Genomic DNA, 24,021 nt, shown 5'->3' with positions numbered 1-24,021 from the left:
ATTTATATATATATAAATATAAATTTATATATATTATAAATACTTTTACTTTCACCAGATCTTCCATTACCTGTTAAGTAGTTGAAACAACTACTTTTTGTGACTCTGCTCGAAGAGGAGGCCCTTTTCTCCATACAAATATCATGTCATAATAAGTTCAGCAATTTATACTGCAAGGAAAACGTGCAGAAGAGGGAATGAGGGAATGCATCTTGCTTGGGGAGTTACGAGGCAGAGAAATGTAACTGAAAGATTTTGAGCTTTATTTTGTGCCTGGGAAGGAGTTCCCATATTTTGCATCTCACCAGCACATCATCTGAAATACCACACAGATGGGATCTCTCCTGGAGTTCCCTGCCTCGACATGCCAAAACACGCTGTGATGAGGCCGGTTCACTGGAATCCACCGGATGGCACGAGGCGAGAAAATCGCCGCACAAAGGCAGTGCTTAGGCCACGCTCTGGTGGGAAATGGGTGTCTGGCTCTTCATACCGCCTGCAAGGGACCAGCAGGGCACCATGGTCGTGCTCGGGATTCCCTGCAGCGAGTGCTCCCTTCACTTGGCTGTTCTGGTTCTGCTTTTGTGATGAAGAGAAACGTTGGGGTTTTCTTCATTTTAGGTTGGCTGGTTTTTAAGGAAAGCTCTGTAGGTAGAGAAAGTATCTTCCATTAGGCCAACCGGTGTTTGGAAAAGGTAGAAAAGGTTTGGAAAACCCCTCCTTTGCATTTTTTAAATATTTGATTCAGTAACTCCAGGTGGATTCAGGCCCAGCCGAATCGTGCAGCAGCCCAGCACCAATCCAGACTTTCTGGTAAACCACTATCGGGTCCTGATGTAAAGCTCTGCCTCCCCAGACACCCTGCCCTGCTCTTGGATTTCAGTCTGGAGCTGCACTACAGGTGGGGCATTGTTTCTTGGGAAGAATGACGCTCTTATCTGGAAATTCAAACTCCAGATGCCCTGGAAGAATAATCACCTCAGGAAAAGCTTTAATTAGAGAAATAAAACAGGTTTTGGAAAGATCGCTTCATTTCTTTCAGACGTTTTATTTCATGGGCTGTGTCAAAAGTTTTTACTTTTTGTTCTGAATTAGGAAGTGCAGAAAACAGAACAAAAGCCTTCCCAGTGTCTTGGGTTATGTCCACACTGTGACTGTGGTGCTGTTTAGAAATACCTCAGCCCGATGTAAAAGAACTGCTTTGGGTACCCAGAAGTGGTATCACGGAGTTCCGTGGGAGCTTGTTTCCTCTGCAGAGAAGCACAGTGAGCTGCCCAACGCCAGCGCGTTACCTCAGGGTACTGCCGTGGGCAAACTTGCTGTTCCTGAAGGAAAACTGAGTGGAGGCAGGAAATCCTACGCAGGGAGTGATTCAGATCTGTTGAACTATACTCCTTATTGCTGGGATTTTTTTCCCAGCCTACAGTTTTGCCTGAATAAAGACCTTCTGTGTTTCTGTCTCTCACTTTTAGCTTTCTCTGATGCTGAAAATTCTAACAGCTCTGCATACAGGCATCTGGTAGCCAGTGTGGGTTGGTTGTTTTGGCTGGTTTTGGGATTTTTTTTAAATTATTATTTCTACATCCAGTTTGAATTGTATTTTAATTTGGATTTTTTTTTGGTATGGAATACATGATGTAACTGATTTCTCTTTGGACAGGTTCTGCAAGAGAGCTAGAGGGAAAAAGTGAAACATCCATTTAAAAAATGCCAAGTGATGCTGTCTCCAGTGCTCCCAGTTTATCCTTCTTATGGTCCAGCATGAGCACCACCAGCTACTCAATGGCTAGTCATTCTGGAAGACTGATCAGAGTCTTGGGTAACTGGCACCAGTAGTCTTGGCAATGGGAAGTTTGAAGCATTTATTTGTGGACACAGTTCTTCCTGAGCCACGGAAAGAAAGCTCCGGCAAGATTTTTCCAGTTCCACACACAGACCTTTAACAAACACCGTGACACCCTTGTGTCACGAGCAGCATGTTCGCACAGAACAGTCCTGGGGGGTGGGAGCCCAGTGAGGAAGGTCTCTGAGGAGCTGACCCACAGCAGCCCACTGTCAGTGCCACTGATCCTTCAGCACTTTCCCATTTTTCCCCCTGTGCTGTCCGCACGCCTCCTCCCCTTCCTGCCGACAGAGGGGCACATTTTGAAAAGTAATTTCCCTGCCCAGCACATTCAGAAATAGGTTAATGACACTGCAACTTTAAATAGCAACCTCCTGGGCAAAGGCAGGATTTATGGGCACCGTCAGTTCATTGAGCAGCAGCAGCAGCTCCCTGGAACCATCACCCGACAGCGAGGCCAGCGCCGTGCAATGACTCTGCACATTTAGTCCAGAGAGCCTCGGAGGGGCATCCTCTGGGGTGCTCACCCGCCCCGCAGTAAGCTCCCTCTGCGTGAGGGAACGGCTGTGAAACAGGGATTTCAGCCTGTAGGGACCTGTGGACTTGGAGCTCACGAGAACACTTTCAGGCTCCTCAGGTAGAAGGATTTTAAGTGGATTGTTCTAATAAAAAGTACATCTTTAAAGACTCTGTGTGAGGGAATGCCCAGATGCTCCACGGAGTAATCTGGCATGCATCAGAAATCTCACCTTACTGGCCAATTTAGGGAACTGTGGTTCTGCTGCATTAACAGTAGGGGAATTGCACAGGCGCTAGAAGCACCAGGAGTTGTTAAGTAGAGTGCAGATAATTGCTCTCAGTGTGCAATTTACTGCAAGATTTTAAGTGATACTGAGGTAAAAAAGGGACCAGCAAACAGGAATTAATTATAAAGTACGGATTATTACAAATAGCTTTTTTTAGCTATTTTGTATTTTTAAGAAAATTTCTTAGTCAATCCTAAAATAGGAAATTCTTCTCTCTGACTTTCTCATTAAAAGTGAGATACCAGACACCAAAATTCAAATATTGAGGCCAAACTCTGCTGTGTTTGTAACACCCCAGGTATCACACACCAGAATTTAGCTGAGGTGCCAGATATGATTAATCACAGGTTACTGCAGAGGATCACCCAAGACAGGACAACGATTTGATACTGCAAGAAGTGTGAGATATAGAAGAAAACGTGATGTGTACAGGAACAGCCACTAGCCTTAGACTTTACAATTACAGATTTTGGAGACAGGAACTACCAGAATATTCAACAATTAGTCACATGGTAATTAATCCTGATGAGTTGGAGTTGTTTACGTCTAAGATACGTCAGTATCTTACCTTCCCAGCGTGATATCTCACTGTACCCAGCAGGTGTTGTTGCCATCCCCGTCGTCATAAACATCGCGTGACGCACAGCAGGAAGTTCTGGCTCTGGTGTCTCCCGGCTGTGACTTGATCGTGCACCAGCAGAGGTGAAACACCTCTGTGCCACGCACCTGCTCACTCAGGACCTGGGATACCTGAAAGCATCATATGCTGTATTAGTTGTGACATATAAATATATTGTATTTTTATACATCTATGAATTGCTTAAAAGATAAGCTTGTATGGCCATCTGTTCTCACTACTGTTATGTTCCTATTTTTTCTCTCCACAAATTCTATTGTACCGTGTTCCCATCTTGAATCTTGTCTTGAGGTAAGCGGGAGCTTTCCTCAGCAAGGGCTGCCTCTTACCCTATTCCTACAGTTCCTCACTGTAGATGATAACGATTGTCTACATTGATCCTCACTAATGATCGAACAGGTACAGTTGGATTCTAATGACCTTAAGGAAATACAACATGTATTTTTATCTTATATAATAAATGAATAGCCCTAACTCACAAGAAGCACATTGTAAAGAGCTACATAGCGGATACTAAACTACTAAAAACCTGTTCATCTGTTTCACTAAATGTACATGTCCAGTGAAATGCCCATTTATTGCCTATCGGTTGTCCCTATCACAGGATAGTCCTGAATCAATAATGAAGATGGTTGGACATAAAGTACTTCCAGGGTACTAATAGCAGGAGTAATTGCAATTCAGCATCAAAACATGTTTTCTTGAGGATTCATGTAATGAAATCTAAGATATCGTTTTAAAACTGATCTCATAGCAACGAGTTTCGATAAAGCCAGCATACGAAGCCACATTCCTCGTTTCCCTGAATCCCGGATATTGGCTGCTCTACTCGTGCCAGCTGGCAGAGATTCCCAAGGGGCTGCCTGCCAGGTATGTGCCGTCAGAGCGCTCCGGCCGCTGCTGCTCTTCCTTTCTGTGCCTAGACCTCTCCTCCCATGCCAGAGTCCATAAGGAGGTGATGTAGGAGCCAAAAATACGAGCTGCCATTGGCATAGCTGGGGACTGCAGCCTCTTGGGCTGAATGGAGTGGAAGAAAGAATTTGCCTCAGGATTCCTAGACAGATCTGAACTGCGCTTCCTTACGATACACATTGGGTCAACAAGAACGTGGCTGATCAGTATCCTCAGGCCCCGAGGCTGTTGAACAGATTACTGAGCCATGGTTACATCCACACCAGGAGCAGAATTAACATTCTCAGTTATACTGAGATGTCTTTCCCTGTCAGTGTGGGGTATAAAAATCTGACCTGCTAAAAATTAATGTGTTAGTAACTGCTCACAACTCTTTAGGAGTAATAATGGGTTAAATCATTTCTTTCTGAAATCTAGCTCTTTCTAACATTTTTTTTGAAGCCTTCACATCATAACCAGAGACCTATTATGCTTTCTAACGTATTGCCTAGCTAAAAGCTCTGGAGAAGCTGTTAGCAGGTTACCTGCAGCTCTATTGAATTATTCATGCAGACTAACAAAGGTGAAAACTATCCCAATATCACCCTGCAGTCAGGCCTGGCCTGCTCGCTGGCTGAAGCAGCTTGGACGTGGTGTCCGGTGGCAGGAGAGACCTGGATCAATAACCCCCCTCTTCCTCACCTCCCCTCCTTCTGCTGGAGGCCTGGGATGGTCGGCTTCCCTCAGCCACACAGTCAGAGATGGGTGGGCAGTCTCGAAGAGTCCATTCTGCTGCTGGTTTCAAATACTGAAAAGATATCTATTCTGAGAAAAAATTACACGCTTTTAAGCGAAAGGCAGGTTCTTTTGAGACTTTGAAGAAGCAGCGGTCAGGCACTGAAAGGGCGGGAGAGGCTGAGGAGGGTGGAGCGGGCCCAGCGCAGGGCGGCGAGGGGCCGGGCCGCCAAGGGCCGAGCGCCCCGAGCAGGTCCTGGGCGCCACGCCACAGCGACCGAGAGCTGCGGGGTAATGGAGCGGCCGGCGGGGACGTGGCGGGACGAGAAGGTAGAGACGGATACCACGGGCAGCCAGGCCGGAGGCCATAACAGGCCCCACCGGTGCCATGGCAACGCGGGAGGAGGCGGGAGGAGGCGGGAGGAGGCGGGAGGAGAGGGAAAGCGCGGTCCCCCCAGCGCGTCCTCTCTGGCCGCGGGAGGATTTATCCTCTGTGGCGGCCGCTGCTTCCCCCAATGGGAGGAGGCGGCGGGCGGCCCGTCCCGGCATGCAGCGCGGCGCGCGCCTCACTTCCCGGCCTGGCCGCTAAGATGGCGACTCCCATGCACCGCCTCATCGCTCGGAGACAGGCGTGAGTGCGGCGGGCGGCCGGGGCGGGGCGGGGCAGGGCGGGAGAGGCGCCGCGGCGGAGCGGGGAGGGTTCCGTAGGCGAGCCGAAGCGAGGGCAGGCCCGCTGGGCAGCGGCTGGGGGCAACCGCTTGCGGGGAGAGGGCTGCGGAGGGGCGGCTGCGGGCCCCGGGGGAGCGGGGCAGGGCCCGGGAGTCCGAGCGTTTTTTGAGGGCGCAGAGCCCCCTCCTCGCAGGCGCTCCGTATGCGGGGCTGAGTGCGGGTCCTCTGTAAGGCAGCAAAGTACGGGTGGGGTGAGCCAGGCAGTGACGTCTTTGCAGTGAAATGAGCGAAAGCAGGACTGTGGGAAAAGAGAGGAATTCTTCAAACTTTCGCTTTTGGCGCTGGTTAGCGGCGTTTTGGGAAAAGGCTACCTTAGAGGTGTCGGCGTGCCGTAGTTTTCAGTAACGTGTGTAAGTCTTGTGAGGCAGGCGTTTACTGATCTTCGTGGCAGACCTTCAACGGTCAGGTTAAGAAAAAAATAAGTTCTAGGTTCGTGTTATGAGATGTTTACAAAACTGTAAAGGGGCGGGGGGAGAGAGGAGAAAGTGTCCTTTTCTCAGATCTGGATATTGCATTCGAGTAATTCTCTTGTTACTGAAGGGATCTGATTGCAAAACACTGAAGTGAGGAAAAGCCAACGTTTTTGCTTGTTTTTGTTAAGCACAGCAAATGCTTATGTTCCGTTCTCATGTATTACTTCTGTTGGCTTTTCATTTGTTTGTTGGTTGGTTGGTTTGTTTATTTTTTTCTTATAATAATGTATGTGTTGTATTTCAGTTTATGGCATGTGTTTGGTTCTTTGGCCTGATGGTAATAGTTGGATAGAATATGGATGTCTTCTGCATTCTCTTTCCTTTTTTATTGTTTAGGTTTTTTTTTTTTTTACTATTTTCTGGTGGAAAGTAACTTGGAATTTCAAAATATTCATGGAATACTTGTTCTTTTAAGTTGCTATTTCACATGAGTCAAGGAATGATTTGTTACATTTCTTGTTATGTCTCAGTGTGCTCGATGGGTATATGCTGAATTGTACCTCTGCCAGCCTTTGCTTCTAGGTTGTGGTCATTGATCGCTGTTCATTTGGGCTTTTCATTAGTGTTAAAACTTGTTAGTGCTGACGTGGTATTTATAGACCTGTAGTTGTCAAGCTATTCTGACCTGTTTTCCTGGTAATTACTTATATTGCTTTTAGGGCTCGATCCTTATCTTTTTAGCTTGCATAGAATTGTCTGTCTTGGTGGTGTGAGCAGTACGAAAGCCCTGGCAATACCAAGTTGCATTATTGTGCTTTGAACTCCCATTCTGTTCCTGTGGAGACAGGTCTGGGCTGCTTTGGGATAGAAAAACATTCACTTTTTTGGGTTTGTATGTCGATGAAGAGGCGGCAGTATCGTCATTCTGCTCACGTGGAGCTCTTGTGGCAGAGCCAGAAGTCCAAGGCGAAACAAAGCAAACCCCTGAAAGATGCTGGGTTTTTTTGTTCCTTACTAGGTGTAGTTCTTCCTGTTCAAGTCTGAGTTAATTGTGCACTGTAGGTTGCAAGTTTAATTAGTTTTCTAGTGCTGATGCAGATTAGTGTTTCTAAGGCCAGACTATGAAGCCAAATACTCTGCACTGAAAAGCAATGGATGTTCAGAACAAGATTGCCTTCAAGGGACAGTAGAACTCTCGCAAAAGGTGATGGCTGGAGTTGAAGGAGAAGCAATTCACACCTTGCCTTGAAAGTCAGCACTCCTGAGAGCAGAATGCTGACTGGGCTGTCCCTTTATGCTCTGCAAGTACTAAATGAACAGTCTAGGAGCCTCCTCCTAGTTAAGCCAGAGCTGTTGCCTTCAGATAGTTTAGATGGGCTGGCCTGAAGAAATTAGTGTTTTGATGTTTGGCAAAAATGACAGAAGGTGGAAATAAGTTAGAGCAGTTGCAGTGAGCGGCATGGGAGCTACAAAGTTCTGGCTCTAAAACTAGTTTGTGATTCTGATCTTGAGCGAGTCCCTTGACCGCTGCATGAATTTCCTTGTTTGTAAAGGAGGAGGGTGTCTGTGAGAAGATAGAAAAACAGCTTTTGCAAAGCTTCAGAACAGTCGTGCAGGAGCTAGAATAGGAAAGTCTTAGTCTTCTCCCTCAACTGGCTTCTAAAAATGATCAAACGGTTTTACCACAGTGTGACAACTGAAACATGGATGTAAAATGCTCACTAATACTTGAGATGTTTGGATGGTACAGAGTAGTAAGTGAAGTCTTGCTTGATTTACATTGCACAAAGTGAGCAGGAATCTGTTCTTATGATAAACCTTCTGCCAGGCTTTAATGAATCTTAGTAAATGCAAATAAGCTACAACTAGAGCATCTCTGTCTGATGGTCCCAGGCTCTTTGTAAGCGTTTGGCAGTTTAGGACTTGAGTGCTACATTTTAGGATTTGGAAATGAAGCTGCCTGCTTGTTGCTAACAGTGTTCTGAACCATAATTTCAATTATTTATCTGAAGCAAGCTAGAACCACGTGCAGTTATTGGGGAGTAACAAATTGTATGCAGTGTAATCGCCCCCGGTTGCTGTTGTACAATTCCATCCTGTAACGCCAAAAGCTGTGCCGATTGAGTTGGTCCAAACGTGATTTCAGTGACAGGATGAATCTTTGTTCACTGACAGAGAAAGGTCCCAGCAGCATTTTTCAAAATGTTTGTTGACCATATCTAAAGGGGAGGGAGTTATGGAATCTTAAGAGCAGGGGGAGGCTGCCGGTTAGGCTGACCAGCAGCTGGGGTAAAACTAAAAGTGAAATTCATGTGCAGTTATGGGTGTGGTGACAGTTGGTGTCAGCAGTTCAGCAGTTGCCCCTTTAGCAGAAGAAGACTTAAGCTGAAGCTCTGGAATGGAGGAAAAATGTCTTTTTGTTCTCTTTCATAAACAGTCGATAGGAGAATGTTTTAATAAATGGAAATGTGTTTGTCTAAATCCTGTGTGTATCTGATGTTACTGCCCATGTCCTGATGTAAGAGAAGAGCTAAAGCACCCACGAGTGTCTGGTTTAACTGTAACTGCACACGCTGTTAAGAATCTGTATGATAAAAACAAAATTTAATGTTTTTTTCAGTAGGTAGAACAGACTTGGAATCAGTCACTTAAGCAATTCTGCATTTTTATAGGGAGGCAAACAAGCAGCATGTAAGATGTCAGAAATGCTTAGAGTTTGGACATTGGACATATGAATGTACAGGGAAGAGAAAATACCTGCACAGGCCTTCGAGGACAGCTCAACTGGCGAAAATCCTTAAAGAAAAAGAAAAGCGACTATTACTGCAACAAAGGTAAGATTGGCAGCATGAAAATGCCTCATGAAAAGGTAACTTTGTGTGTGAGTGGGGAAGATGGTGTCCAGGAGCATTTGCTGTCATCTTTTCTTTGGAGCTGTGTGATGCTTCCCTAATAGTAGAGCAGTTTTGTTTGAGGTGGAATATGTGCACTTGGATCCCACGAAATTAAAATGTTGTTCATCAACACCTGCTCCTCTGAAATACACTTAAAACTATTTTGGCCTGTCTGAAACAAAGTGCACTAAGCCAAAGTTGAAACAGTTGGAGCTTTTTTTTTGTCATGGAGCCCTGTTTCCTGAATTCCTTGGTTACGTGGTTTCCTATGTTTATGCGCCTGTACAAGCAGGTCGGTGTGACGACTGTAAGTGTGTTTATAACAAAGAAGCGATTCTTTCACTTCTGTTTGTTTGCTGTTAGACTGTTAGACTGAGCAGTTAAAACCAGGTCTTCTGGGTGCTGCCTGACAGTGGATCTGTGTCAGCACAGCTCCTGTGTATTGCTCATTATCAGCTGTAACAGCTAAACGGGTGACTGAGAGTTGGATTACCAGGTGTTCTTTAACTCTCGAGCATAAAGTAAAAACATCTCACTGAATTGCATCATTATTTCCTTTTTGACATCTGAGAAAGTGAGAGACCTGCAGCTAAACAGAAAAATCTAAGTGAAACTCTGCATATGTAGTGTGATTTCCTTTCCGCTTTGCTCTGTGAGTAGACTTTAATGCTTTCCTCGAGTTTAATAATTGTTTTAACAAGCAACTTCAGGTGACAAAGAGAAAAATAAGTAGCACAGTAGTTTTCCATGGAGTTCCTATGTATGAGGGTCTCTGTTCTGCCATTGCAACTCTAATGTAGTTGTGGAAGCCGGAGAGGTGTTTGGCCCTGCTGAGGGACAGTGTCATTTACAGCCACTGCAGCTAAAACTGTTGAGGGTTTGGAGACGTCCCCTCTGTCACTGCCACTTACCACAGGGTGCAGCTTGGTGTGTTGGCTGTAGGTCGTTAGGGCTGCCAGGATGTGAGTTACACCTTTTGCTCTGGTATCTTGGTGGGGAAGGAAAATGGGTGGTGACCTCGGGCAGAGAGCTCCGATTTGGCTTCGTCAGCTGTTTCAACTGAGGCAGCAGTATGGATCAGTGCTGAAATACTGATTTAAGTGGAAGCCCATTAGCTTGTGTTAAAATCAAACATTTTATGTCACTCTTGAAATTAGTCTTGATCCAATGAGTAATGCTGAAGCAATTGTAATCCCTGAGTATTGCCGATCAGAAATTAGGAGTGTTTCTCTCTAAAACTTGCTCCCTTTCGAGACATAGTTTGGAAGAGTCCTTCAGAGACTCAAGACTTTTGAGACAAAGATTGAGTTTAAGGCTCAGATTGCTTCCTTGTTCCTTTCCTGCCCTCTTTTAGTTGAATTCTGCAGGTTAACGTTGCAGGAGAGTGAACTGAGGGTGAAATTGCTTGTTACCTGGCCATTGTGCTGGAGTCTGTGTGTGGGATAATTTATACAGGAGTTACAGAACTGTCCAGTGTCTGTCATGAATGTAGTTTTTTGAGCTGTAAGCCCACAGTGCAAGGGGTATGTAGTGTGAAAAGGCATCTCGTAAAAGGAAGACTAAGTAATCCTTAGATGGGAACGGTTTTTAATCCTGGTTAAATTGGGCTGGATTCGTAGTGGTTATATAATCGTAAGCTCTGAAGCTCCTTAGCTGTGCCGTGAGGTGTCCAGTTCCTTGGATGCCAGCGTTACACTTTCAAGGATGAAGCTTATTCTTCATGGAGAGAACAACTTCCTAGCTCATGCTTTTTGTAGAGCTTGTTTTGGAAGGTTATTTCTTGTCTGCAGAGGAGTCTCCTACAGGTCTGCTTCCGAGTATTGGTATCACCATCTTTAAAGATCTAATAATGGATCATTAACCAGAAGGCAAACATAGTCTAATAAGGTTAATATTGACTTTTTGACAACCACGTACAAGATGTCTCAGCATTAACTTATTTCAGCAGTGGTTCCAGGATCCTTCTGTTTGCCCAGTGTGGGCTCCACGATCCTGATGGATGTTCTGGTGGTTTCTCTTCCTGGCGTCAGTAACGCCCGTTGCTTGTCCGTCCTAGAGTAGGAGTTGGGAGGGGAGGAAAGGTGAGAAAATACTTATTCCTTAGTGATGTTACTGCATTGAACCAAAGCCAGGATGCCTGAGTGGTTTTTGTATGGCTCTGAAGACAGCGAGCGTGGTGGAGCAGCTCTGATCTGCAGGGGACGGACCCGGCTGTGTGGTTCCCCGGACGTTAAACGCTAGAGGGAGGCAAAGACCCAGCCACGGCAGCCGGACTGCTCGGGTGCTGAGTGAGGCCCCGGCTTCCAAAAGGTGCTTTGGGCTCTGCTGCTGTTCACTTAGCGACTGCTCTTACCTGGGGGACACTTGGTCACCTGCGGTGAGGCCTTAGGAATATGCATACTGACAGCGTTCGGCACTGCAGGAGGGATTGTAATTTGGTTTGGAATCTGAAACTTGGCGAATCTTCCTCTTGCCCGCAGGAGACTCGGGGGAGTGTGGAAAACTCTTCTATGTAATTATAATATTTTCATACCATATGTATGAAAGTGGAAAAAATTGGAAAAAAAAAAAAGGTTTTTTGGGGCATACAAACGGCATTGAGTGCTTTTATTGAAATACAGTATAGTTTACACTTGACATTTTTCTACCCTTTTCTGGAGTCTTTGTCAACCTATACTGCTGTTTAATTTCTAAATGAAATACATTGGCAGTTTTTATTTTTACTTTTGTATATTTAAGATGGCTTCTAATAATAGGTTTCAGTTGAGGAGAAAGTATCCTGGTTCATGAAAGAACACACAACTTCCTCATGTAGCAGTGGCACATTAAGCATGTTGTAAGTATGTGGTGAGGGACTACTTTAACCACACATGTACGTTCCAGGTTGAATTATGTGCTGTAGATCTGCAATGGACTGAGAAGAGCATGTGACTAGTACATTTGATTGAAAGAATTTTGTTTAAAAAAGAAATCCAGAAGTGAAGACTAGTTTAAAAAAAAAATCCCCTAGTGCTTTGTTAAAAGAAACTTTCTTCTGTGTCTTTTAGCACTAAAACTTTCTGTGAGTATACAAATATGTGCGAATCTGAAAGACAAGTAGCTGGAAAGCATCAATATAAGTAAATTGTTCTGTGTCTTTTTGTACTTGAAAGAAACGCATGGTGAAAGCTACAGACTAATTCGGCGGTTTATCCTTTGTTTCAATCAAGTCAGTTATTGCTAAATATGGTTATACAGAACTTCTTTTGTGTCCTTTCCACCTATGCCTTTTGCATCCCAAAATGTTGTCCGTATAATAATAAGAGAGTGAAGAGCAGAGCATACTTAACACAGAAAATTAGAGGTGAATTGCTGCTGCTTTTTTACTTCCCTGATTTGTAAGTATTGTTACTTTTCTGGTTGGAATAGTGACTGGAAATAGATGCCAAATGAACTTTGGGCAGTGCGGCGCTCTGCCAGTAGAATGGCAGTTTTCTAATCTTAAACTCAGCTACTCTGTACTGCTATTTATTTGATTTTCCTCCTGCATTAATCAAAGCCATTGTTTTTCCCTCCTCTTAATTAGCACTGGAGAAAGCACTGCAGAAAGGAAGACCAAGAAAAAAAGGTATGTGGGGAACAATGACAAACTGTGCAGCTGTTTCAGTGTGTGATCCTGCACTGGGTGTTGCGGCAGGCAGTGTGGAAGGAGGGTGTGGGGAAAGTCAACATTACAAATTCAGTTTTGATTCTGCTGCTTTTAGCCTGTTACAGGCATTTGTATGACAGACATTTGGAGAATTTCTACTCCTCCCTGTCCAAAACCTCCTAAATTCTTTGTCCTCTGCTTTCCTCCTTACTGATTGTCTTATCTCTACGCGATCTTGCTTTAAAAACGTTCCTGTTTCTGCCTCAGAGTCCATCAACTGTGTTTTAAGAAACTGTGCAAGTGTGACATACTGTTTCCTGGTCTGTAATCGCTCCACCGACCCATCTTGCTCTTCCTTTTGTCGTTTTCATTCCCTTCTCATAGCAGTTGTCTCTGAAGCTTTGTCTAGAGAATGAAATAAAGCATCTAAAAAACCCAACCCCAAAACCAAACAAAAAACCCTCAGTCCCGGACCAACCCAAAATCCAGGAAATAAACCTCCCCCGCTGCCCCAAGTACTAATTTGAGCCAAGAACTCTTTTGACATTATTACATTATTTCTGCTTCACTTTGCATTAACATTACCTTGGGAATTTACTTCTGTCTTCCTTGGCAAAACCGTGTCAGGCGCCGCTAGGACGCGGGCTGTAACGCTCCTGCTCATCACCGTGTGAGTTTTACTGCCGGGCGATGTCTCTGCAGTGACAGCCTCATTATCTCTTTGCATTTAAGTTGACTGTTCTCTGTCTCTACATCTGATCTTTGAAAAACAGGTTTCGGGGGATTTTTAAAGACTAGGCCTTTTGCTGTGCGTGGCAGTCGTTCAATAAGCCACAGCAGTTTTGTAAAACGCACCTTTATTTTAGACTGTCACGTGGAATGTGGCTTTATTCAAATGCTTCTTGGTGAGGCTCTTAGTTCTCCTATGAGAACATGTTTTATCAAAGGTTCCTTTCTCAGTAGTGCCCATTTACTGCTGGAGTTTCTCAGGCCTAGTGAGATCATGAATTAACAGATTTCTAAACAATGTAGTTCAGACCTCTTCCTGCCTCGGCTTTTTCATCTGCCATGGTCTTCTACTTGGCACGATGATTTTCAGAGTATTTGAGCTCTAAACAAATGCAAAAATGAAAAGAGCAAAAGGATTTATGGGGGAGGGAGTGGTTTGGTCACTTCTCTTAAAATTTTAAAACTCTTCTAGGTTTGAATTGGTTTTGTGCAAGCACCGAAGCCATTGATATAAATTCCTTTCCAGATATTTGCTATTGATGTTTTTATTATGACACAGGAAGAATTAAATGCAGGAAAAGTCAGCAAAAAGGTAACCATTGAATGTGTAAGTTCCAGATTTAAAAAAAAAAAAAAAAAAGAAAAGAAATGCACAAGTTAGGGTTCTGGCAGTAGTGAGCACTAACCTTTTACATAGTGTATGTTTGTTTTGATATCAACAGTAATAAGTAAGCTACCAGCTTAACCAGAAAAACAGGAATAGGCAAAACGGCTATTGTACAATCTTGTGACCTCAGGTGACACAGAGCTGGCTTCTGGGTGCACGTTGGCTTCAGCGTTCCCCTGTGGCGTACTTTGGTTATTCATTGAAAGCCCACTTCATGCTTGGATCCCAGCTAAATCTACCAGTTTGAAGGGTGATACTGTGTCTTAATTCAATTGTTTCTTCGGGCACCCAGCTGTGATTGTGCCCAAAATTGTAGCTTTGAGTTAAGTAGCAAGTTTAAAATTGCCTGGGGGTGTTAGATGATTGCAGTAGAATTAGGAAGGACAAAAAGTCCCAGGGAGGGGTGATAGCACGTGTTACAAAATGGCAGCAGTTGTTCCACGGTTGGTGCATGGGATCGTACAAGGTACCAACATTTGTGAACTTGTTGCTTGTCTGCTGGAGAAATATTGTACTTTCGCAGTGGTGTAGTAGACCCAAAGATCTTCGATCTACCAGTCTATAGCATCTGGGTTGTCCCGTTATCTAATTAGGGCAAGGTGAAGTAGTGAATTTTACTTGCCCCCCTCTCTATCCTCCTCCTATAACTACCATCAGGCCACAGATTGCATCACCTGAAAACAAGTATCTGCTTGTTTCTTCTCTCATAGATCTAGCAACTGCTTTCTTCTAGGAGAAGCAGTATTGAGTGTCATATTCTGATGTTTCCATGAGCAGCTTTCGGGTTATGACCCAAATATTGGAGGTCCATGGACTGCTCCTATGGATTCTATGAAAGGTGATTAGGGAAAGAAAGTTCAGTCAAAGTTACCATTCAGGGGATGCTCTGACTGATTCTTGCTCGTATTAATGAGTCTGCACATCCAACAAAACTGTTTAGATTTAAACCACTAGTCCCATTTTTTGGGTTTTCTTATCTTAAGACTAGTTTTTCACAAACAGTAAGTCTGTATTTCACCAGCCCTTACGGATTTATCTTCAAGAAATGGCCATTGTGTCTGCAGACACAGCGATAACAGATTACAGATGTGTTATAAAAACTTCAGTGGTTCATAGCTGAAAGCACGCACCCAGATCTGCCAGCTGACATGACCGTGGCTGATACGACAAAAAAACATTACTTTTACTCTTAAGAGCCTTAACACAGGCATTTCCTGAGTTGTTCTATTTAACCAAACCCTCTGATAAAAAAATATTATATTAATTTTCCAACGGAAAAAAAGATTCTGCATTATTATATCTAGCTTTTGTGCACACTGTTTGGTTGGCGTGGCGGGAAGTGGGGTGAGTTTAGTAGCTTTACACTTTGTTTGGAGAAAGATCTATGGGAGAATTTAATTGTACTTTCTTGGAATTCTTATTGCCTTAATTGGAAACGTAGATCTTGGGAACAACAGCCTCAGTAAGGGCTAAAAACGGGAGAAACAAAATTGCAGAGGATACGGAAATCCACTTTGCTGTGTTCATAATTCTGTCTTTATCTTGGCCTGTTTCCACCCCTTCTCCACCCTGAAAACATGAGCATCCTGTAGTGGCAGGTAATTTGGGTTCTTTTGCCAGGAGTAATCTAAGAATGGTTTCCGCTGAGTACAATTCTGACATTTGTGAAATTACTGACGTTTACGTTGCCAAAACTTCACTCCTGATTGCAGTGGTGTGCTACGGTCCTCGTCTTTGTTAATTTTTCCCCGAGGCTTTGGCAGTGCAGGACGTTCATACTTCTGCAGCCTTGCTCTTCTATTTAGCCAAGTCGGTCAAGGTGCTCGTCATTACTGTGAAGGAGATCCTGGCCAGCCCTCAGACGTCACCTTGTCCTGTAGCCCTGTCTTGGCTCACTTCACGTACGTGGCATCGCTCTGCCACTGCTCAGAAAGCCAAAACACATTGGTTCAGAGTTGGGAAGGGAGGGGGAGGCACGTGGGAATTTGTCTTATTTTGACAGGCCTGGAAATTTTCAGACCAAATAATTGACCTTTGGATTACACACACACAATAAATAACGCTGCAATGAATGCTGTCCTAGCAGGCCCGTTCTCATCTGTGTGTGTGTTTTCTTCCAGATCTAAGAGCGTGACCAGTTCCAGCAGCAGTAGCAGTGCCAGCTCGGCCAGTGATTCCTCATCTGACAGTGACGATTCTTCTACCTCCTCTTCAGACGATGATAGCGACAGTGATGAGAGCTCCTCTACGTCCTCATCTTCTCCATCCTCAAGTAGTACTTCCTCTTCTTCAGAGTTTGAATCCGATTCTAGTTCCTCCAGCAGCAGCAGCAGCAGCACAGACAGTAGTTCTGATGATGAGCCACCAAAGAAAAAGAAGAAGAAATAGTGTGGTACAGTGCAGAACTGTCCTTTAGCGAATGATTACGCTCTTCAAAGATGTTTCGAGCACACGGTTGCCAAACAGTTTAACTGGTCGACGTTTCTACTGCTAAAACTTTCTAAATGTTTTGCATAGTTGTTCATAGGACATGAAAGGTATTAAATGGCATGGAAGTGAGACTTACCGAGAGAGTATTTTTGTGGTTTATCCTTTTATGGAAAATTTTACTTTTTTAGTTCAAAAATCTATCATCAGATTGGTTTATATGAGCTAAGGTCTAGTAACCTGGATGTTTACATGCTGGAAAGCAAAAGCTTTTCACTGCAGACCATGCTGTGCATCATATGCTACTCCTCTGTTTATGACAGCTTCAGTTACATTTAGAAAATCCTCTGGACTGGTAGAAGCAGAAGTTTTACGCTGCTGACTGCAGAGCACTGCCATTGTTTGAGGTTGAATGCACAACGTGGCACACAGAGGGCCTTCCATCTCGCTGTTAACAAATGTATTCTATGCTGCTGAGCTGGTTTTCTGATGGCTTTTCCTGATGCTTCCAGGTCGAGTCTTAACTGCAACATGAAACTTCAGCTGGTGTTGGTTTGTTCATGGCCAGTGCACCACTTGTACAGTGCAGAGGCTTTAGTCTTGTCAACTCGCCTGTTTCTTAGCTCATGTATTTGTAGCGTTTTGGAGACACAGAGTGTCTCTTGCGGCAGTGTCTGTGTAAGAAAGGGGAGCAGTGCAAAGTGGAAGAGTTATGACTGATGCTGCTTAGGAGTTTCATCTTTGTGCCTTTTTTTGTAAATTAAATGTATCCTAGTGAGAGAAAGGCTTGAGTGGGTGTTTTTCAGAGCTCCATTAGCTTTCCATACAGAATATGGTCAGTAAAACCAGAGAAACAGTAGTAACAAACGAAAATGGGCACTATTTTCAAGGAGGTAGGAAAAAGGCTATTTTCACTGGGTGCTCAGTAAGAGAGTGAGTTGTCTTTAGATGGACATCCCAAAGGAAAGTGTTTCCCTTTTGATATTTTTGCAAAAAAATGTCGTTGTGTAATGCAAGATTACCAGTGTGTGTTGTTGGGCACATGGTGACTGGCGTTCTAAACAGTCCGTTATTTCTACGTAATCGTGTGTACGTGTCTGTGAAAATCTGGCATGGGAGAAGCAAGGTTGTGCAAAAAAGATACAACCCCAACAGAGGCAAAATCCAGACGTACTGCAGAGCGAGTATTGCTGGTGGCAGGCTGGAAGTGGTTTGTTCTTTTGGTGGATTGAAGCAGTTGGCATTAGTATTTTAATTTGTGATGCAATCTCCTAAATTTCTTATCGTTGGAGTGCCCTTTTTTGGGGAGGGGGCATCACATGTGGAAGAATTCTTAAATATCTTGATTTGGGTAAAATATAGTAACTAAACTATTTTTTATATTTTTATGGAAAAAGTAGTGTGTAGAATTACTTTTGAATAAACTGTGCTTATTTAAATGTTTGGAAATCTGTATGTTGTGTGTGTTAGTCTGTAATCATTACTGTGTTTTACAGAACACCCTGCAGACTGTAAATAAAATTGTTTAAGTTTTCTTGAGTGAATGTACCATTTAATGGGCAAAGTTAATAAATGATGAAAAAGCAGTTGCTAAGTTCATGCTTACTGCGAATCCAAACGTCAGCGATAGCGTGGCAGCGCAGGGAGTGCGGGGAAGCCCTTTGGAAGAGAGGACTTTGTGGGGCGCAGGGCGCAGGGCCATTGCAACCCTTTCAGCAAGCCACGGTAGCGACAGGAGCAGGCGTGGGGGCCAGCTGGGTGGAGGTCCCATGCTGCAGAGTCCGGCTGTGGTTGGGCTGGTGCCGAGCAGCAGCGGCGTGGCCGGGAGGGAGGACTGCGGTGAGGAAGAGGCGGTCGCTCCGGAGGGAGGGGGTGAGGCTCGGCTGCCTGGGCCACCCTCAGGAGCACGTTGGACGCTGGTTGCTTTAATGCTGCTGGTGTTTGTGCGCAGATGGTTTTGTCAGAAGCGCGTTGTTCCACACGAGTGTGTTGCTTCTCCCCATTCGGGGGTCTCTGCCAGGACAGGGGAGGTTTGTTGGACAGCTGGGGGTACCAAAGCTGGTCCTTAAATCCGGAGGGTTGGTCTCTTCATGCGGCTGTTCACCTTTGGTGTCTGCAGGTGGACAAATGGGGTCTGTTCACAAAGGCTAAAGGAAACGCCTGTGTCCGTTGGGGTCTGCGGGCAGGAGCTGGGGTGAGGTGACGTGATTACAGATGATACCGAGGAGACCCTCGCTGAATTTCTGGTCTGCTGTTGGCTCATGAGAGGATGCTCAAAGAGAAGGCTGGCTGCTTTCACTGGGTGTCTGATACTGCCGAATGCTGGTTAAGTCTGAGACCAGCCATAAGTCCCTTTTGTTAGTTTTTTTGGCCTTGCTGTTTAATATGTCTCTACATATTCTTACTTTACAGAGCAAAACCCACCATCCCATCAAGAGCCTCGCCAGTTCATCTTTCACTGGATCACATCCTGGTATCTTATCGGATGCTTTGGTTCAAATTTTTTTCAATGGGAAAGGTATTTCTTTAGTTACTGTCTTCCACAGCTCTAGGTTAAGTACAAAAGATCATTAACTTATTTTTTTAAAACCCCACTGAGTAGAACTTGTTATATTTACAAAGCCGTTAATGAGACCTGTGTAGCTCTGAACAGCCTCAGTTTAATCCTCCAATTACAAGTGAAGCTGCCGTCGCTAATTGCAGGGAGGCAGTTGATGCAGTCGGGTAGAAAAACAGCCTCAGGAAAAGGCATCGTGTTTCAAGGAGAAACACTGGGAACTGATGGGAGAGCAAGAGAAGGGAGAGACAACCTGATCTTCTAGTCCAGGTCCTTGTTAGATCAAGCATCTGTCAGTCAGAAATGAATTTTTGGGTGCCCCCAATGAAATGGCGTTATACAGTCTCTTGTGGATCAATGGATTAATTTATTTTATTTTTTTTAGGGAGGAGTCCTTAATAAATAGGACTTTTGCTATCAAATGGAGTTGATTTATAAAGAAATTATTCAAACCACCTTAACCCCATGAGTTTAATTTGCTTTATGAAATTATATTTATCCAAGCTGTGCCTTTAACCAGAGAGCGTGGCATCGGCGGTGTCCGAGGCAGATCTTCACAGCCTCGTTTTGGTAACTGAGATACGTTAAATAACGTATCTTTGACTTTTCTGAGATTTGGTGTATCAGAAATGCCACTGGCAGAACATAGTTTTAAAAACATCATTGAGACTGACAGGAACAGGGTATTTTTATGATTTCCTGGGGTTTTTTTCTTGTTATTTACAGTGCAGTGTTACTTTCTCAAGGCCTGTGCCCTCCCTGCCCCTATAAAGGAGGGAAATTGTAGGTGCATTTAATTTTCAGGCAGGTTGGGGTTCCACCCCAATTTGATCACGTCTTGTGGGATGTTGGTCATATTTCAGCATCAGGTTTAACTGCAGTTGAAGTAGTTATGAACTATTTCAGGTTGGCTCTAGATTTAAAACTATTATTGTGTCTTTTTGCAGCGTTTTGGTATGAAGAGTCTCTGCTGTCACAGCATCAGAGGCTGTATTTTTAAAAGATTTAGATTCTGGAGATTGTTGCACTTATGCAAAAAAGTGTGGGGTGTTTTTTACCGTTTTGCTGCACTTGACTCGCATATTTATAAAGTATATAAATAATAAATACATAATAAATAAAGTATGCAAAAATAAAGTATTACTTTCTAAAGTATGAATCCAGAGTAGAACTGTGTTCCATTACATTTCAAAATCAGTTCATGTGGAAGATGTACTTTTGTTTCAAATCATTTATAAAATATAGCTGTAGGTTTTTCAGTGGGGAAAAATAATTCTTTTAAAGCCCGTTGTGAGAGTTTTGGTAACATTGCCAGCGTAGTGGGGTGCGGGATCTCGACTGAAGTGACTTGTGCTTCCCTGGGTCAGCCTGAGCTCTGAAGGCGGCGAGGGCCAGCCGGGGGGCAGTTGGGGCGTGGGGCCTGTTAGGAGTGGGGAGCTGCCCTCAAAGAATTATTGAGAAAAACTGAATTCTGTGATTCTGAGTGGAGGCAGGAGTGGGCTGGGGGCGGTGAGGGGTGAGTCCCGCGGGCCCCGCCCTGCACCAGCTCCTTTCACGTGCCAAATAATCCCGTAGAACGCGGTAAAAACGTCGGTTGACAAAAAAAAAAGGGAGGTTTGTGGTTTTGGGGAGCAACAGTTGGGCACCGCCACCTCCCGCCAGGCGGAGCGGTCCGCGACAGGCCTCACGCGTGGCCACGCCCCCCGCCGCCAGGGGGCGGAGCGCGCCAGGGCCCCGCCCCCGCAACATGACGCTCTCCGCGGGGAGGCGGGGCCTTAGCGCCCCGCCCCGCCGAGTCACGTGCTCGCGGAGTTCGTCCCCCCCGTGCGTGTCTTCCCCCCCCCCCCCTCCGCCGGCGGGTCACGTGAGCGGCGGCGGGGCTGCGGCGGCGCGGGGGCTGCCGGGTAGCGCGAGTGCCCGGCTGCGGGAGGAGCCGGGGCCCGGCAGGACGGGCGGAGGGAGGGAGGGAGGCCGGAGCCGGGCGAGGGGCCGAGGGCTGTCCAGGCCGACGTCGCCGGCCCTCCCCGACCTCGCCTCGCCTCGCCTCGCCGCCAGCCCGGCCCCGTCCCGTGATGGAGCGGCGGGACCCCTGGGGAGCCGCCGTCGCCGCCTCCCGCCTGTGAGCCGCTTCCCCCTCCCCCGGGCCTCGTCCCCCGCAGGGGGCCGGGCCTGCCCCCGCGCTCCCCGGGCGGTCGGTGACTCGGCGGCGGCCCCCCCCCCCCCCCCCCCCCCCCCGCTCCCTCGGGCCTCTTCGTCCCCGCCCCCTTCTCTCCGCCCGGCGGGCCGGTGGCGGCAGCCAGGAAATGGTCCGGGCCTAGCGGAGCGACGAACGGAGGTGAGACGCGGCCGGGGGTGGGGACGCGCCGGGGCCGGCCATGGGGCAGAGGGGTCCACAGAGACCGGTGTCCCCGCCGGCGGGGGGGTGGAAGGGCAGGATCCCGGGAGCGGCCGCTGTCGGACGCCACTCTGCTCCCCCGTCCCCGTCTCCCGGCTCACTTTTCGGGGAGCTTTCCTGACCCGGAGCCGTCCCTTCCCCGGCTCGGCTCTCCGTGCCAGCGTTACCTGCGTGGGCCCCGTCCGCTCCCTCCCCGCCCCGCCGGGCTGCTCTTCCGGACGGTTGGGATCGCCCGTTTCATGGCGCATCTCTCCCGCTTCAAACCGCGGGACCGCGGCGTTTCCCCGAGTGACACGCCGAGGGGAGCCGCACGGCCGGCGGGACGGGGGGTGGGTGTCTCTGCCGGGCCCCGCTCCCCCCGCCGGCCTGTCCCGCCGTCTTCCTCTCGCCAGAGAGCAAAACGTGGGTGTCCCCCGTGAAAACAGCCGTTTGGGGGGGTGCTCGGTGCTCACGGGGCCGGTGCGTTCCCCTCTCTTGGCTGATGGGTTTAATCCTTTTCCAGTAATTGACGTCAGGGCTTTGTTCATTCCCCTTTGCTCTCTGCGTTTTAGGCCGTGAGCCGCTGAGGGGATGGAGCGGGCAGGGCTGGGTGCTGCTGGGTGCTGCTGGGTGCTGCTGGGTGCTGCTGGGTGCTGCTGGGTGCTGCTGGGTGCTGCTGGGTGCTGCTGGGTGCTGCTGGGTGCTGCGGTGGTCATAGGAAATGGCTTCGGGTAGGTGCTGCCGGAGGTCAGGAGAAGGGAGACTCTCGGGGTTCCTAACACACAATCACACCTTCCTTGGGAGTGACGAGGTGGTTGTTATGTAAAGCACCGTCCCCGATGAGGGTTGTGTTATAGTTTGTCATCAAAAGAGCCGTCGCTTAACGTTTCTGGAACCTGGGCTGGCAAGTGCTTTTCTTTGTGTCTTTTTTTTTTCTTCTTTTTTTCCAGTGAACAAAACAAAGCAAGAAAGCGTTGAAACGTGTAGTACAGATACTAGTGCTTTCCCTTGCTGTGTCTTTCGTTCACTTCTTGAAATGAGAAAGTGCTTAACTTCATTTGGGGGGAAAAATGAGAGACTGCTTATGCCGGTATCTCAGAATACAGCCTGAAGAGATGATGCTCTCGTGAAAAGAGAGCTCTGCTTGGCAGGTGTGGGCCCCTCTATTTCACCAGCCAATCTCCTTGGCTTATTAGTCTTGTTTGATCATTTACTTACGAAGACTCTTGACGGTTTTAAATGTTCACATGTTTCCACTGATGTCAGTCAGACCTCCCACTTGCCTCTGTATGAGCTGAACAGGCACTTACTCAGCATCAGTCGTCTTTGAAATCAACTTGTTCTGCTCAAGCCTGTGCTTTTATTTGTCACCTTATTGCCAGCTCCCTTCTAGCTGCTGAACTTCTCAGGGGTATATTTCTAGTTCCTTAATGTTTCTTTAAAACTTCTGAATACTTCTCTTGAGTCACTGGAGCACAGTGCTTTGCAGCCCGGGGGCGTTATTGCAAAACAGGGTCTAGCCAAGTGCTTTGGGGGAGTGGTTGTAGACTTGGTTTGGCATTTCGTTATCTCCTCTAATGAGAGAAACATTATTAACCTCACAGTGCTACTGTAGTGCCTTCTGCATGGGCAAGGTGTGAGGTGTACAGTCATAGTCCCGTAGGTGCCGTGCGTGGGTGTTGCACTGGAGTTACACAGCGGCTCGGAATGGTCAACGTGCAGTTCTTGTTGGTCAGGAGCAAGAAAGAAAGTTCTACCCTTTGGCAGAATTAGTATCTTGGCTTTATTTATGTATCAGTGTTAATTTTTATGATTTCGTAACTGGTGTACAACATATTTGCAGCTTTGTACAAGAGCAAGCTCTCCTCTGCTGGACATTTTGAACAATCAGGAAAGAAAACAGTAAATTTCCACTCTAGTCTTAAAAATGGTTTTGGGTCCCTAATATTTCATTTACACATCTGTGCAGTTCTTGCTTTATGATTTTTCTATGTCTCAAATGCTGAGAGAGCGAGACTGAACCCCTGGGGAAGGTTTTTTAGCAAGAAGGCACACAGCCACCAAAAAGTCATAGTTCATATTTGTGTGTTTTGCATCCTTCCCGTTTACTGTGATCTGAACTTGATAAAACATGGTAAAACTTCAGTGAAATATTACTTGGATTTCTAGGTCGTCTTTTTAGTAGGCTGGAACGTACAAATGCTTTTGCATGGTTATGATCCAAGTATTTAATGAGAAGATGCCACGTATTTTTATCTGCAGAAGCCATACGCTTTGCGTTGTTCGGGTTTTGTAGATAAACAGTTGCAGCAGAAATCTGCCCTGCCATTATGGCGGGTAGATAAGGAGTTGGCACGTCCGCACTAGTTCCTTCTTCCTTTCCTAGCTCCCGGCTGCTGGTGAGGATGTTCTGCTGCACTCCTGTTTTCCACCGTGGTCGCTCCTGGATGTCGGATGTGACTAAAGACGTAGATGGCTTGTGCTCTCTGACAGAGAGCAGTTGGCAGCATCTTGTGAAGCAGACGGGGGACTCTGTGACCAAGTGACAGGGAAATTGCTGTCCCCCGGCACCCAGTGTTTTCAGTGCTTGTGAGAGCTGCCATACCTGCTCGTATCCGCTTGCGCTGCCTCCCTTCCTTTCCTCCCCGCTCATCCTCTTGTCTTACGAGTTTTTTCATCATTACTGCTTCT

General features: G+C 46.3%; 2 protein-coding genes across 2 annotated transcripts in view; both read left to right on the top strand.

The window, feature by feature from the left end:
• The first annotated feature begins 5,478 nt into the window (after positions 1–5,478).
• Positions 5,479–17,976, top strand: ZCCHC10 (zinc finger CCHC-type containing 10). The gene is made up of 4 exons (XM_086470992.1): positions 5,479–5,543; positions 8,727–8,888; positions 12,514–12,555; positions 16,093–17,976. Exons 1-4 carry the CDS (start codon positions 5,503–5,505, stop codon positions 16,358–16,360), a joined length of 513 nt encoding a protein of 170 aa, XP_086327118.1. The 5' UTR covers positions 5,479–5,502; the 3' UTR covers positions 16,361–17,976.
• A 3,276-nt stretch (positions 17,977–21,252) lies between these two features.
• Positions 21,253–24,021, top strand: part of AFF4 (ALF transcription elongation factor 4) — a 49,433-nt gene continuing 46,664 nt past the window's right edge. The window contains exon 1 of the mRNA XM_086471012.1: positions 21,253–21,291. The gene's annotated coding sequence lies outside the window, so the exon portion shown is untranslated. The remainder of the gene's footprint in view (positions 21,292–24,021) is intronic.

This window comes from Leptosomus discolor, chromosome 10 (assembly GCF_034619465.1).
Source record: "Leptosomus discolor isolate bLepDis1 chromosome 10, bLepDis1.hap2, whole genome shotgun sequence".
Lineage (NCBI taxonomy): Eukaryota > Metazoa > Chordata > Aves > Leptosomiformes > Leptosomidae > Leptosomus > Leptosomus discolor.
The sequence above is the reverse complement of the archived record's forward strand: the minus strand, read 5'-3'. Positions and strand labels throughout refer to the sequence as shown.

Coding starts and splice junctions, on each gene's coding strand:
- ZCCHC10 (XM_086470992.1), top strand. CDS start 5,503: ATGGCGACTCCCATGCACCGCCTCATCGCTCGGAGACAGGC. Junction 5,544..8,726: donor CTCATCGCTCGGAGACAGGC/GTGAGTGCGGCG, acceptor GCATTTTTATAG/GGAGGCAAACAAGCAGCATG. Junction 12,556..16,092: donor AGGAAGACCAAGAAAAAAAG/GTATGTGGGGAA, acceptor GTTTTCTTCCAG/ATCTAAGAGCGTGACCAGTT.